The 16,370-nt window shown below is 42.6% G+C and overlaps 1 protein-coding gene across 1 annotated transcript; it reads right to left on the reverse strand.

Moving 5' to 3' along the window:
- Positions 1-5,577: 5,577 nt before the first annotated feature.
- pla2g15 (phospholipase A2, group XV) lies at positions 5,578-16,368 on the reverse strand. Its single transcript, XM_088997433.1, has 7 exons — positions 16,082-16,368; positions 14,810-14,966; positions 11,683-11,801; positions 10,878-10,976; positions 10,564-10,788; positions 8,238-8,350; positions 5,578-7,535 (listed from the first exon to the last, which is right to left on the reverse strand). The coding sequence occupies exons 1-7, from the start codon at positions 16,227-16,229 to the stop codon at positions 7,140-7,142; spliced, it is 1,257 nt and encodes a 418-aa protein (XP_088853559.1). The 5' UTR covers positions 16,230-16,368; the 3' UTR covers positions 5,578-7,139.
- Between the last annotated feature and the right edge of the window lie 2 nt (positions 16,369-16,370).

Here is a 16,370-nt window from a genome sequence, read left to right on the forward strand (position 1 = left end):
GCTAGAAAGTTTCCTATTGTCTATTAGACAATATATTGCCCTTTGTAGTGAACAATTGGAGCCGGCTCATAAAAGTGAGCCGTTTGAGGAGCCGACTTCTCCCCTACCCCCTTCAGTTGAAGCCGCACGTGATTGGCCAAAATTCGTGGTAAAAGACTGGACATGTGGCGTCACCGGTGCGCACCGCGCGGTGGCTTTGATGTCTTTCAAGCCCTTGATGTGCGTCTCAGCCTGACGCATGTCCCACGCTTGAAAATGGTATAAAAGTAGCTGTCGTAGGACAGAGAGAATCAGGATCATCTCTGACTCAAACCCAGACAGACACGCAGCTCGCAGAGACACGCTCAGCATGGGACGGAGTTTCACAGCACGACTTGCTCGACTCCACGCCGCGATCAAGCTCTGCGTGTCACCTTCCTGGGAGATCTGACAACGAACCTACTTACAAATAAAGAGAAACATCAAACGCTTTAGACACACACACACACTGTAGTGTGTGTAGTCGAGGGTATACGTTGTATACCCACTTATTTTTCGGTCGGCATTGCGTATACCCCCCTCTCAATGTCTATCAAGCTTGTTATTGTAAAGGTCTTAATTACAACGTTAGACAAGTTACTTAGTATGTTGTGGATGTATGTGTGTGACACACACATACATGCACGCACACACACACACACACACACACACACAGGCACACTCACACGCTCACTCGCACGCAGGCATACACTTGCACAAAAAAGGGTACTTTTTTGTGACGCAAAAAAACACGTGTTTTATATTCCGCCAGATAAAACGTGACTTAGACGCTAGAAAAGGATGAAGTCCCGGAAGTACAAAAGGGCGCCAAATGTAAGTACATATGTACGTATTTTTCAGTACCAACCAGATTACTTATACACTGCCTTTAACATTAAAAATACTTATATATGCCTTAAGCGTATTTATATAAGCCTTAAACATACATTCCATACAAAATATAGCAAAAAATAGCACAGAAGCAATTTGCAAACCAATTCAACTTACGACCACTCGGAACGTAACTCGTTCTTAGGTTGGGGAGTGTCTGTCATCAATTCTTCTCAGACATCTCGAGTCAATTGCGGTGCAATCCGGTTGATACACCGGAGTGAAAGTTATCGTGTGAACTTGCTCGCTCAATGTTGTGTCATGTCATTGCATCACTTAGGTGTTTCCTTTTCGTGCTCGTGTTTGCATTGACCGTTTCACATACTAATTGTGCATCCTTCTCTTTTGTTGCAGATTGTTCTCATGTTGCTGATTCCAACTGAGTCTTTTGTTTTTTGACATTGTCGCCTTTGCTGCTTGCCTCTGCAGTTTGCCTCTGCTGCCTATCAGACCCTGGCAGTTTTGGCAGGAAATTGTCATTTTGTTTTCGGTTGTTGCATTGTTCATAATGCACAAAATATGGACACAGCGCGCAGTGTTTGCTTGACACGCGGCTGTTCTGACTTTGGTGTGTCAAACGGATGACAAAATACAACGTGCTCACGTTCGTTTTTTTTGTCTGTGTTTGGTGTCATAAATGAGTGTGCATGCGGGTGTTTGGGAAATCCCACTATGTAGGTGGTCATATGCACCTTGGGTAAACTGCAACGGCCATGTGCATTTTCCCCCTTTCAATGTTGTTGAAAGCAGTGTTTTCAGTTGAACCTGGTGCCTCCGCTGTGAGGGCCACACTGGCCAGTGGCCCACTCAGCTCGTATCGATCTGAAAAGTGGTGGCGGATGAAATGAATATTGTCTTTCAAATATCCTGGGCGGAATGAATAAGGCTGGTGCGGGTTGCTTTCTTTTGCCACACAATTGATTGATGTGTCGTCCCTATTTATTTGTTTGTGTGTTTGTTGGGTTAAAAATTAATCACTCGTCAAGCGGATGCGGTTTTTTATGACAGGACCACCATTTTGGTTTGTTTATGTATTTAATTTTTGTTGTGAACCAACTGGCACTGGGTGGTTGTCGGAGTTGACGACCAGGCCGTGCTCATCCAGACGTTTGAAGACTGTTTCCAGGTGCTGCATGTGCTCTTCTTGGGAGTCGCTGGCGATGAGGATGTCGTCGATGTAGGAAGTCAAGACCGCGCAGGACAGAGTCGATGAGGCTGCCAAATGGCATGCAAGGGAACTCGAACGAGCCAAATGGGGCGGTGACGGCCATCTTCAAAACATCCTCTTTAGCGACAGGCATCTGGTGGTAGGCTCTTACCAGATCGACGGTCGAGAACACTGCTTTTCCGTCGACGAAGGACACGCAGTGGTGGATGTGGGGAAGAGGGTAGCGGTCGGGAACGGCGACGAAATTCAGTGCTCGGTAGTCATCGCAGGGACGCCAGTCGCCCGCCTTTGCCTTGGGGACCATGTGCAGCGGGGAGGCCCATTTGCTGTCCGATGGACGGACAATACCAAGCTGAAGCATGTGGTTGAATTCGGCTTCAGCAATCCGTTGTTTTGCCGGGGCAAGGCGGCAAAAGCGTTGAAACTTTGCAGGACACGTGGTCACAATGTGGTGAACAACGTCGGGGGCAGGTAGGGTCGTCCGACTGGGGTTTGTCAGGTCGAGGAATCATCGAAGGAGCGTGAGGTATGAAGAAGATGAATGAGATGGGACGTGCGATAGATGAAGAAGCGCAGGGTTGGCCCTCCGACCGTGCACGGACAGGCCGGTCGTCTCATCAGTCAACCTCTTCCTGCGGACGTTGACGGACAGGTCAAACTTGTGCAGGAAGTCGACATCGGCAATGGTGAAGATGAAAGGCAAGGAGCGACGTAGGCCCGAGTCGAGGTTGAGAAACCGTTGGCCATATGTCTTGATGGTGGTGCGGTTGGCAGCTTGCAGGTACACTCCAGCGTCGGGGTTCCGGCGCTCTGCAGGAGAAGGGGGAAGAACGCTGATGTCAGCAGCCGAGTCCACCATGAATTGTCTTCTCAATGTGCGGTCGCGGACATCAATGATGCGGCTGGTTGTGGAGGTGTGAGGCGAGTGGGAAGCCGTGTTCACTCCCTGGCTGGGCCGTTTCCAGACTTTTTGCACGGCTCGCGGCATCGTTTGGCCAGGTCGGCCCAATATTGGTGGTACCAGCACAGGTCGGGTTCGCGCTGGATGGGTTCCGGTTGCAGCTTGGGCTGCGCTCTCGAATGGGGCCGCGTTCTCGACTGTGGCTGCGTTCCCGGATTTCGGTTCGCAGGCCACGCATCTCGTCGAGGAGCAGTTGCAGAGCATCAGTCGAGGGCCCTGGCGTCGGAGGACGCTGCATGGCAGAAACGGTAGGCTGCCCCGCGTACGCCTCCGCAACTTTGTCGGCGAGGGCGGCAAATTCCTGCAAGGTAGAGTCGGGTGGTGCGGTTGCCAGGACTGCTTGGATCATCGGGGGCAGCTTCTCTATGAAGATGTGCCGCAGGAAACCCTGGTCCTTGATGCTGCGCTTGCCACCGTCTCGAGGCAAACTTGTAGACAGCAAATTTGGGAAGAAACCTACTCTCCTTTATTTTCTACGAGTACAAATTTATGGCGGTACACATTTGTACCGTCAGTATCGAAAGGGTTTAAATGAAAGAGAAGGAAAAATCATTTGATAAATAAAAAGTCAGCCCGAATGATTAAAAGACTTTATCCATGGCAGTAGTAATTGACACTTCACAGCATTGTGATCAGGTTACTCAATTACTCAGAAAAAGAAATCTCATTGCATTTCAACACCTTTTGAAAAAGCCTCTGACCATTTCTTGATTGTCTAGACTCTAGAGCAGGGGTGGGCAAACTTTTTGACTCGCGGGCCGCATTGGGTTCTAAAATTTGACAGGGGGCCGGGCCAGGAGCATTTGGAGGGAGTGTTTGGGCCGGAAATACTAAACCTAAAGCATTAAAGGACAACCGACGCCACCGGACAAGTTATGTCCATAATGTATAATATCACTTCAAATGACTTCGACTGAGCATATTTTACAAAGATTCCACAGCATATAGCTATAGTTTACGTTTTAAGACTTGCGCTGAATATTCATGAAGTCTTGTTTTCGAGTTGATGACGATCCCCATGTGACGTCACGTTTGGACCGCCCCTGACCGAGAAAGCGACACACAATGCATTTTGGGTACTTTGTTTGGTCTGAAAACTTCGTGTTGATGGCAAAATTAGAAGGAAAACACATAAATAACGCCATGGTGAATCGTTGTGTGTTGCACCAAGACAACTATTTGATATTCGCTGACACAAATTCCCAGCTGACAAATCAACCCATTTCCAACGGAGCTTGGGCGCAATCTTCTGCATTTTTTGGGTGCTACATTGCTGTCATTGACGGCTCGAATTGATATGGGAGGACTCCTTGAATCAATTGCAAACATTTATGCTTTCCTTTTCAGAACTATTTGAATCATATTCATAACTGGATGAGTAACAAGAAAGCATCTTCTCTGAATCTGAAGCCATTGTTTTGATTCTCGATAAAAGGCAAGACGTCTTGGCGTGACGTCACAAACAAGGGTGTGGGACCTTCTGAAACTGACCATTTCCGGATTCATTTGAAGTCATTTTTATTGGTGTTTTTCATTTAACTAAAAATATCAGCCTGCCTGATTTGGGTATTTTAGATGCTATAAAACGTTTTTCTGATGTCAGTGGGAAACAAATAAAATGGTGCCGGTTGTCCTTCAAATGTAGTGTGTACAAACCTCATAGCACAGTAAGAATACTACAACCCAATTTAGTAACTGTCTTTCAAATGTGAAAAATATCCCTGATCAGTTAATAAATTTGCCTCAAGGAATATGGCGTTTACATACTATTTCGCAGATACTTGGAGGAGGAAATGGAAATAGATTAAAATAACATATGCACTGTGATTTATCAAGATTGCGTCTGTTTTTAATAAATTTTCATTGAAGGGGCAAAGTTAAAGAAATCAATATTTATTGAAAAATGGAATCACTTTCAACATTCAAAACACATTATTACATAACGAAATATTCAAGCTCAATAATACCTACTTGTGTTAAATTCCGCCAAATCATAGATGGTTTGTCCTGATGCGCGCTCAACAAACTCTCGACTGACGCCCTCGCATTCACGCGCAAACAATACACGTGTCCCGTCGCCGAGCACACAGACATAGGCTACCTGCAGTTGAAATTTGCATACTCGGCACGGCAGCCAATCAGAAGCCTGCTTCTCTCTTCCGGACTTTCGCAAGCGTTATAAAGTCGTGCAATTGCATGTCATTTTCCAAAATAGATGCACAGAACCTCAGCCCAGAAGAAAGATTCAAAAGAAGCTAACAACATATGTGACGCTACAAAACTTACAAATTTACATTAAACCGTGACTGTAAAGTGTACGTGAGACTTATGAAAGGGGCTTAGTGGTTCGTAGGAAGCAATGCAAACGTTGCATTGTGCTCCACAATGACAATCGACTACTGCAGCAAAATTTACGGCCCTGCACATTTACCGTAAATTAAGCAAGGTAGCATTTGTCGTAGGTACATTGTTGATTTTAAAAAAACTTTATTTTGTGACAATGTTTTTAATGTGATTTGTTGTTTCATTGTTTTGTAAGTTGTGAAAAATGGGGCAGGCAACTTTTTACTTACCTTCCCTGTTGTCTGCTAACTTTTTGTCATGAGTTTCAGACACTGTTTTTACTATACTTTGGGCACGTTCGGCGGGCCGGATTAAAAAGCCTAACGGGCCGTATGTGGCCCGCGGGCCGTAGTTTGCCCATGTCTGCTCTAGAGGCAAAAGAAATACACTGCGTCCCTGAAAAATGCAAGATAACTTAAAAAAAAGACCAGCATGCTATTCTGTCACAGATAAAAAGACTGTCAAAATAACATTGTTTACCCAAACAAACCAAAGCAAATATGATATCATTTTATAGGTTACAGTGAGTAGTGTATATTTGGCACTGGAGAAAAATATTTGACAACATAAATACATAAGAAACCAGTGTGCAGTCCAGGTTAAACATAAGGACTTGGAATCAAAAGTCATAACACAAAAGAAAAATCAAGAGAAATGAAACATGCAGCGAGTCAGTGATATGCTTATTAGCCCCAACTCAAAGGTGAGGTAATCTTTTCATCATCAGTTGCGTTAATTGCTGAAAAGTATTGATATTATCAATCCCTGATTTAAATTGTACCTTTTTCGTGTTGGATCTGAAACATGGCTGACAATTCAAACTTACCCAAAATTAACAGACTAAAAATTGTGCCCGCATGACTTCTCACCAATCGAGTTGACGGAAAATGGATGGATGGATGTTGATTTTCATCCATCCCTCCGTGTATAAATTTTTGATCAGCTTGATCCTCACACGGGTCATGGAGCCAATCTCAGCCGTGTTAAGGAAGTAGGCAAGGGGCACCCTGAACCTGCCAACTGCAGATCCACAGATATGAACCACAAAGCGCGCTCACTCACACCTAGGAATAATTTAGTGTTTAATCAGCCTTCCAGGCATGTTTTTGTAATGTGGGAGGAAACCGGAATACCCGGAGAAAACCCACACAGGCCCACGGAAAACATGCATACTCCACACAGGGAGGCCGGAACTGGGATCGAACCCACGATCTCTGCACTGTGACATCGACGCGCAATGCACTGGACAAATGGGTCACCTTACTTGATTTTCATACAAAGTAAAAAAAAAAATAGAATTATCCATTTATGATTATTCATGGGAATTTGGGCTTTGAAGCTCAAACGTATGATAAAAGGTGAAAAATCTGGGTTCATCAAAAGTGACTAACATATATACTGTAAATCCACATACACGTTGATACAATAACCACATTGATGTTTTGATTCTTGGACAACCAAGAATATAATTTTATCCATCAACATTCTGGTACCAACTGTATAAAACTCCTTTAAAAATGCTTGAATTAAAAACAAAAACACTTGTGCAGCAGCTATTTGAAAACATAGGTAATTCGCTATTCATAGTAATACTCTTATAAAAGGAGGTTTCAAAACATCTGCTGTGTCTTTCCATTTGGCAGCGTCGCATCGACATCCAAGCATTTTGGAGGGTAAAAACCAAAGCAGCAAAAATGGTAATGGTGGTGGTGGGGTTGGAAGGGGTAGAAGACGACACGGCAGCTTTCCCGTCATAGACTAGAACAGCACCTTCTTGATGTAGGCCACGGTGGAGATGTTGAGCAGCATGTTGACATGCTCGTTCCCGGGAAGCTCTTGCAAAGTCACCAGTTGTTTCTGCCGTCCCACCCAGCGTTTGCACTGGGTGGCGCTCAGCAGGTTGACCGTCCCGTCGCCGTCGCCCATCACAACGGTGGGATCCACGTCGGGGAACTTGGAGGTGTACTGAAAGGATTCCGACGTGGGAATGCCGGAGCCGTACAAGCAGTGGACGGCCACGCCGGGCGGCGTGAGGTCAAAGAGCAGAGACTCCGTGTCTTGACGCATCAGCCAGCCGTCTTTGAAACCAAGGTCAAAATATAGTCGCTGGTAGTCCATCACGGTGTAGTTGGTTGTGGGCGTCTGGATCAAAACCTGCACGCGGAGGCAAGGGTGTGTTAGTTTGATGCTCTTTCTGGTGAAACAGTGAATGTCATCTTTTCAATTCCTTCCTATAACGTTTGTGTCGGCGGTCTCGTCGCATCTAATCACTAGCAGCCGTCCATATTTTCGTCACACCAAAACTAGGACCACTTCCTGCTTCTGTGGCGAAGAATTGTGGGAAATGTAATTGTAAGAGACTTATGCAGCTACTTCTGGTGTCGCATTTTCAATGTTACAGTATGGGACAATTTACTTCAATTCCTTCCCTTTTAAGATTTATCTTTGTGTTCTCACTCTCAAGCGCAGCTTTCTAATCTAAGCCAATAAGCGTCATCGATGAAAAGGTTTCTTCAGCCGTCATCTGTACTTCTTTGAAGGTGTCGGACGTTTCGCTTCTTATCCAAGAAACTTTGTCAGCAAAAACTCCAATAAGCGTCAGTTTTTGTCATACCAGAACTTCCTGCTTTCGTGCGTCAGAGGATAGCCCACAACCAACCACTGCGCTTGAAGCAATCCCCATAGAGTTGCGCAGCAAAGGAGACGTGGCGCCACAGATTATTTTTTTCCACCAGTCTGCACCTAGCATCATACTGCTAACTCTATGATTACATCATAACCAGATTGCTGTGAAGTTTTCCTGAAAGTGTGTTTGGAGCCGTAAGGGATAATAAATTCACCCCTAGCCACACATACCTTATCTTTCGGCCATGTGTGGGAATAGGGAAGGAGCCACGAGGTGGACACGGCCGTACGTTGCTGAGAGCGGATCTTCAGTGGCCTGATAACTGGGATGCCGTTATTGTCGCCTGAAAGACAAACCCAACAAACCCGTTTTCAAGTACTTCAAGTAGACGGCTCAGAAGAAGAGTAAACAAGGATGTGTGATTGTGTGATTTAGACAAATACAGTAACATTTGAATGACTCTTAATCATCAAATTACAAAGTGCAACTGGATGGCAACCAGCTCAGGCTTTCATTTTAAATCGCATCGACATATTTAGTAAGTCAACACGCATACTTAAGCACACGGCTGTGATATTACCAAAGACAATTTTGTACAAACAACTTTTGTTTTGAGTCCTAGGCCCAAGGCTATTTTTTTTCTAACTATCAACATGATAGAAGTGATAAGCCTTTAGGCTAGACAATTATGGGGGAAAAAAAACACTGATTATTTCTCATTAAAATCATGAAATGTCTACTTGTGGTTTTCAAAACTCTTCTTTCCCTACTAAAACTCAGCGACTCAAAACTGTCATCATAGTCACATTCATTCCTGCACATTGAACTTTTATTGTTTTGGAATGTACAAAATAAGCCCGTGAATATCCGCGGTTTGCATTTTATCAGTACTGTTTCGAAAATGACAAGGAAAACAAAAAAACGGGATTACACTTTGACATAATTGGATTATCGACCGTCAATGGATTGATGGATGCCCATGTCGCTGATGACAGACAGAAACATTGCCTGCAAAGCCTTCTCTGCTGGCCTGAAAATATCTGAATCACGGACCGATGTTAATTATATTTTGTCCATGAATTCTTATGAAATAATTCCACATTGTCTTTCGGCTTCCTTTCATTACTTTTCCCCTGTTGCGCTGCTTCCAGATGTGAGTTTTCGTATTTAAGCATTTAACCAATCACATTTCAGCTACCGCTTATTACCAGGGTCACATCAAATGTGTCGATCAAAATGTTGCTCGAACCAATCAGAAGTTGGCAACATAAAAGGGTTACCAACGCCTTCAAGAAGGCGATGTCATAATATGATTGCTAGTGCCTAGCCAATCATAGTTTGCGAAAACTGCTCTTATCACTCGCCGCAAGTGACAAGAGCCTACTGGCCAGAGCTAGCACACTGTATCGGTAGAGAGCTGCATAAGCAAATACATTGTGTTGATTTAATAGCAGTTTTGTCAACCAACAATGGCTGAAGGAGGAGAAGAAATGGATTTGGTTGCAGGAATACTGTTAAAGCCAATTTTAAGACGGACTTTTCCAGAAAAAGAAAGGTCTGTCAGTTATTTCCTAGCTAATGGTAGCCTGTAGTGGACTTGTAGTAAACCACAACACACTTTTTTCAGTATGGATTGATTCAGACGTAGCACTACGGAAGGCCTAGCGATGAAATCCACGGCCCGCTACTGGCGGTGACTATAAGTGGAAATGCTTTGTGCATCCTCTACAGTCGATGGCGGTATGCGCCAAAGACCTGGTCATCTGCCACTCAACTAAAAGACTACACTCGAGGACTAATTATTCGCAAAGCCATATCAAATACAGTGAGACCTCAACTTACGAACACCTTAACTGACAAACTTTTTGTCTTACAAACGTCAATTTTATTAAAATTAAACCTTATAATAAGCACAATTTTCATAATACACACCCACCACGGCTGGCGGAGTGATCGTTGGCGGAAGCACACGACCGAACAGCACCAGAGGTTAAGTTACCAACAGTCCTTATGGAAGGTGACTCTCCTTCCATAAGCCATCAACAACCATCAAAAAGGTAAATAAAACTTTATTTTACAGCACAGTTTATTTCTTTAATTACAGTCCTCATGTAATGCGCCTCTCTTTCCAAACAGCAATTCCCTTTGACCTTCGACCTCCAACGCCATTCCATCAAGCCATAAATGACCATCACAAATGTAAATAAAGTGACTTTATGATACAATTCAGTGTATTTCTTTCATTACAATACAATAGCACATTTATTATACATAGAATAAGGTATGTTGTGTGTAGTTTTAAGGCTTATTTAGTTGAAAAGTATATTTTATGGAAACCCGGGAACGGATTATTCCCATTTTAATGGTTTCCTATGGGAAAATCTTTTTTGAGATACACACTTTTCGCCTTACACACTCTGTCTGGGAACCAATTAAGTTCGTAAGTTGAGGTCTCACTGTATAACTACAAATAATAACAATATTTTTAGTAAAGGTTTGCTCAGATTGTGGACTTGTAGTGGTCTGGTACTACTCCCAAAAAAGTTTTTTGCTCACCAGAGGTGATCACACGTAGCGTCTTGGCCACGCCGGCCCACGGCGCTCCCAGAGCGACAAAGGCTTGAATGTATTTGTCTTTCCAGGCTTGCGGCTGCTGGTTGAGGAAGTACAACGTGTACATGTTGCCCATACTGTGAGCGATCAAAACCACGGGCCTGCCCGCATTCGTTGCCATCTCCTCAATCATCTGCTGTAACGCCAGGAAGTATTCCTTGTTCTCATCTGGGAAGGAAGCAAAAAAAAAAAGCATCTCAAAGTCAAAATGGAGAAGCCAATGGGACGAGCTGCTTATGAAACGAGCCTTTGCTTACTGGGTGCTTTTCTCCAATCATACGGAGCTCCTCTTACATCGTCACCTCGGGTGTAGCCCCAGTCCACCAATGCCTGTGCGATGTTAAAGAAATACAAACCTACGAAAAAAGGCAGACAAGAGCAGAAGCACCTTTTAGTGGAATGGAAGCATTGGTAGCTTTTTGAGAGTAACGTATTTTCTGGTGTGTAAAGCACACCAGAGTATATATATATATATATATATATAAGGCACACCCCCAATGAATTCGGTTTTTCAAACCTTTTCCACATAGAAGTCGCACCGGACTATAAGGCGCATCTTGAAAGAATGAAAAATGTTTTCGAAATAAACACATTATAAGGCGCTACATTGGAAGCTACGGGTTCCCAACTACTTCTTCTGCAAGGGGAAATGGAGTCGCGGGCTGCTGACAGTCGTTGCAAGACTTGTTGTGGCTCAATATTACTTCACATATAAGGCACACCTGCGTATAAGGAGTCATCTTTTGAAGAAAATCAAGGCTTTGGGTGCGCCTTATACACCAGAAAATATGGTATTTCACATCACAATTTTCTCGGCAAATATGAGGTCAGTTCATCTATGTGCAGTAAGCCACTCTGAAAGACAAGATGGTCTTCGCCGATTTACAAGCCACAATGATTTGACGGAAGCATCAAGAAAAGACAATTGATATTCTCTCTGTTTTGATAAGAAATAGTCTGAAATTAACTTTCTACGGAATGAGAATTGAGGTACAGTGTGATGATTGTGAATGCGGCCATTCAGGACCGACTGCGAGCAGACTCGCATCCTTCCACACTTACCCACATTGCGTTTACTTGGGTCGAGATACTCCATTGAGTATGTCTGGCCGAATCCCGGTACGCTGATGTTTACCCCGGGTGGTGATGAGGTACTGTGTGTGGTCCTGTTGTAGATCAGCCTACACACACACACACACACATACACAGGGTCAAAAGGAAACCCTGACTTCGGTGTTAGTTCTGCTTCTGTAGTTCTGCAGTGCGAAGCCAACAATAGAAAAAATGGGATTGCTGCGCTTGCCAGACGGACATCTTTCCCTTTCTGGTCTTGACTATCCTACACTGTAGTTGTTTCCTGATTGACTGCAAGATTAATCCCATTCATATGATGACATTGTAGATTGTGTCAACTCTTAATTGGTCAACAGAAAGAAGTAGTGACAGAAATTCCAATTCAGAATTCCGGTAAATGGTGCTCATTCGCTGCCAGACGATGTGCAAAAATGTGTCCACTCTAGAGCCGGGGTATTTGTCATTTTCGCTTAAATTACAGGACCCACAGAATATTGAGTTGGAGGACTGCATGCACATTCAATACAGCGTTATAAACCTGAGACTCTCTTCTTTCATCAGAAAAAAAGTGTTACTTCCTAAGTTAGATGGGTCTGGAGTTATGAGCTTGAAATGGGGCCAGCTGTAAAAATCCAATACATATTGACAACAACTCAAGCTGTAACAAAGCACAAACATGGATAAAAGACAAATGCTGCCCCCTTGTTGAAGGGAAAAAACATTGCCAGATGTCTGGCCAGCGCTTTATCGGCACCCCAGCAAGAAAAAACAAAAAACAAAACCCGAACTAATTCGGGAATGGCGTTCGACGTCACACTTTTCAATTTGAGAATAAATTCGCCATTGGCAGTGAATGAGTTAATGAACACCAGCAAGCCTCACACTATTATTTAGTGCACATCTTAGCTCGGCTTAGTCTGATTGTGAGAATAAAATAAAATAAAATAAAATAAATTGAAAGTGAAACATCCCTTTTTTCCTTGTTTGGAGGTCCATGTTGACAGAAAATGGAGGAGAATGCACTTCAATGCGCTTGCTTTCTTAGCCAGTGGACAGATCAATGATGATAGAAACATTTCCAATCTATTCCAAGACCTCTTTTCAAATGAGAGATCAATAAAATTACGGCTGCACTACAAATAAGGCCGAAACTAGTGACAAGGTTAGACGCTGCTTAATGTAAATGTTAGTTGCACACATAAGTGTTTCATTATTCACTGACTTGTTCACCTGACCCCAATGAGTTTAAAGCGGTTCAGGAATGAATGAATAATTTTACAGTTTTTATTCTAATAAATATTTTAGAACTTTAAATTATTATAAGCCCTACATTTTTAAATGGAATTGTTTTTTTTTTCTCTACCACATTAGGTTTTTGTAATAATAACGGATATATTATGTAACATATTTAGGAATATTTAATAACATGAGGTTGAAATCTTTACGATCCAAGCTTTTATAGGTGAAACAAAAATCTAAATACTGTATATAAAGATGACATTACAGGGGAAAAATACAACATTTTAAAAATAATCTTATCAAATATATTTTAGGCACTTCGTTTGAACAGTGTTATTATTTTATTGTTGAAATAAAATGAACTATTTTATAATAATAATAATAATAATAATAATCAGAGTATTGTCATCAAATGGTGAGTATAGTTTTGCTTTTTTTGATTGTTGTGCTGATGACCATTTTGTGTTTGGGAGCCGTTTACTGAGCGAGTTGCTTGTTCTGTAGCCACAAAGGGATATAAGTCTTCTTGTGCCGGTCCCAAGCCCGGATAAGGGGGATGTGATAAGGGATGTGTCGGGAAGGGCAGCCGACGTAAAAGCTTGGCCAAAACAAACATGCGTATCATACCTCTGAAGATGGAGGTTACTGATTCGCTGTGGCGACCCCCTTGAAGGGAAAACCCGAAAGGAAAAGAAGAAGATTCTATTCTGCTGCGCACGGACTGACTCTGTTGTCCATTCTGACTAATTGGCTACAGTACAGGAGTAAATATCTTGAAAGATCAATAGATTTTTTTGTTTGTTTTGAGCTCTTTTAGAATGTGCATGTATATAGCAACAAATATGGCGCTTTGTGGCACACATACATCAGTCAAAGCTGATCTGGAGCATTGTAATTTTTTGGGGGGTTAATTAGCCAGCTAGCTTCTGGTTTATGGGGAATGGATCAAGGAAATATGGTGCCATCAACCTCCGCAGGGTGGGCTGTTCCATCGAACCCAGAAAATAAACTGCGTTTCTGTTTCTCTCTTACAAATGAAATGCATTATAATTATTATTACATATAAGCCGCTAGAAACATTGATTTCAGAAACTGCTCAGTTCTAGTTAAGCGTTATTAATGGGGGAATTTTAAATACAGGAAAGTTTTTCCAATTCCGAAGAGAGTGGTTGTTTTTGTTTATTTTTACTTGTTAGGGATTAACACAATTTAGGTTTGCATTGGGAGAACTGACCTTTGGAAGGACATACACATCGGAGATGGATAACAGCTCAAGGAATGTCAACAAACAGACAAAGCACATATGGATAATTACTCACAAGCACGATTAAACTGATTTAGCGTCTTCAGCACAACTCAATTTCATTGAATGACACTAAAGTGACAAAAAGTGTGGCACAACTGGTCAGGGTTGAAAGTTTCAAACTCTTACCATAATGGGTTGAACTGAATTATACTTTTCATTCACTCAGCAGCACTCTATGAAAGATTCCCTTTAAAATATTCATTTTTATGCCTTAATCAAACACCACTTGAACAATGAATAAATAAAAATCAATGTCACTGACAAAACTAACGGACATGGGAAAAGCAAAATGAGAGCTACTCTGACAAAATTGTTTAATTTGTTGTATCATTTGGTATTAAAATTTAGTCGCGTTATGAAATGAATTTTCCTTATCAAAATACCATTAACTCATTCACTGCCATTCCCGAATTTATTGGGGAATTGAAAAGCATGACTTGGAGCGACATTCCTGAATTTGTTCGGGTTTTGTTTTTTCTTGTGGGCATTCTAATCTACAGTGAAAACAAAACCAAGAAATTACAAAGGTAAGATATTGACGGCAGCATATTTAATTGACAGGTGTAATACCTTATGTTGTCCATCCAACAGTCAATGGCAACAGGCACGAGCTGCTCCAGGTTGAGCCATAAAGTGAAGAAGGTATCTGTCTTCTTGTAACAAATGTAATGAACCACGCTGGGTTTATCCAGCTTTGCCTCCAGCTGGTTTCCCAGGTCTCCCGGAACTGCAATCAGCAAAAAGAAAGATTATTTGAACCCTGGACATCCGTGCTGTGAGCCGGAAAAACTAACCTGTTGTCCACTATGCTGTATACATCCACCCACACACACTTATCTAGATAGATTGATTGCATTGGTGTACTGTTATAAGTGGTACTGTAAAGAATTGTCTTGCTGCTATTTTTACAGTGCAACATGTTGTTTGGATGCCTTCACCTACAGATAATTTTCAGAGTTCACGTTTCACTTGAGTCCACATGGCGATTTTGCACCCACATTCATTTTCATTTTTCAACTGTGAATGATAAATGTGTGACTTTGTCACAAACATTTCTTTAAGGAAGAAGGGTAGTCTGTATGGGGGAAAAATAACAATGGGAGAAAGTATGTAGAAATATTCCAATGCTAATCAAGCCATGAGATCTTGGCACACCGGTTGTGGCAGCCACTCACACTATGATGTTGATCATGTCAACAGAATAAGTACGCACTGGTCAGATAAGGTTTCCACAAACTCAACTAATTTGATCAAGGGGGCAGGGGGCGAATAGAATGGTCATGACGTTTAAACAGGATTTACTGTCGACCCCTTCCCATCAGAGGGAAAAGAATCACATGATGCATTGTGCAGATAAACGAAGGGATTGGCTTAAATGTTCTTAACGAAATATGATTGGGTGCATAAAATCAGTCTCGTGATAGGACTGTAAACACTCGTTTGCTGACGGAGAAAACAATTGCACATTGTATATTTAAGACTTGGGGACTTTGTAATGGTAACCTAAACAATTCAATTAATCCGTCGAAGTAATGATGTAGTAAAAAGGTAAAAATGACTGGAATCGCGTCACAGTCAAGCTACACAGTTCTATGTGGCGTAAATATCATTTTAAACGTACACTGTCTGAACGATCCAGGCACGATGCCATTTTTAAGTTTGTTTACTCGAACCACTATTTGATTCACCTCAAGTGATTTGCAGAAATGAAACAAATGACAATTGAAGTCAGTCAGTCCTCTTACGGCCGCCGAGTCTTTCCCATCTCACGTCGTTAAATGTTGACATTTACCAGAGGCAATATGAAGCAAAGGCAGACAGAGAAATACAGTAAACACTTACCGAGGACCACTGGAGGTCGCGGGGACTGGCATGGCTTGTTGCCACTACATTTTCGCACAGGTTGGCCGTAACTTCGTCCAGAAAACAGCCACAATAACAACACAAGCGTTATAAGCGAGAAGACGGTCACCCGGTGTCGAACCCCCATGACTTCCAAATTCTCATAGCCAAAAAGCCATTGAACTCTTCTTGAGATGCTCTCCGACCGACTAACGTATCACGTTTCGTTTATCGCACCTTTAATAGTTGAGGTTGTTTGCTTGCAACGACGAAGATGACGCGATCGCGA

Source organism: Hippocampus bargibanti, linkage group LG05 (genome assembly GCF_051943395.1).
Source record: "Hippocampus bargibanti isolate YZ-2025 linkage group LG05, ASM5194339v1, whole genome shotgun sequence".
NCBI lineage: Eukaryota > Metazoa > Chordata > Actinopteri > Syngnathiformes > Syngnathidae > Hippocampus > Hippocampus bargibanti.

Bases quoted from the DNA above. Each gene is read 5' to 3' on its own strand.
- pla2g15 (XM_088997433.1), bottom strand. From the start codon at position 16,229: ATGGGGGTTCGACACCGGGTGACCGTCTTCTCGCTTATAACGCTTGTG. The intron at 14,967-16,081 runs GTAAGTGTTTAC...TGCTGATTGCAG, and splicing joins GCGACCTCCAGTGGTCCTCG to TTCCGGGAGACCTGGGAAAC. The intron at 11,802-14,809 runs GTATTACACCTG...GTGTGTGTGTAG, and splicing joins TGTTGGATGGACAACATAAG to GCTGATCTACAACAGGACCA.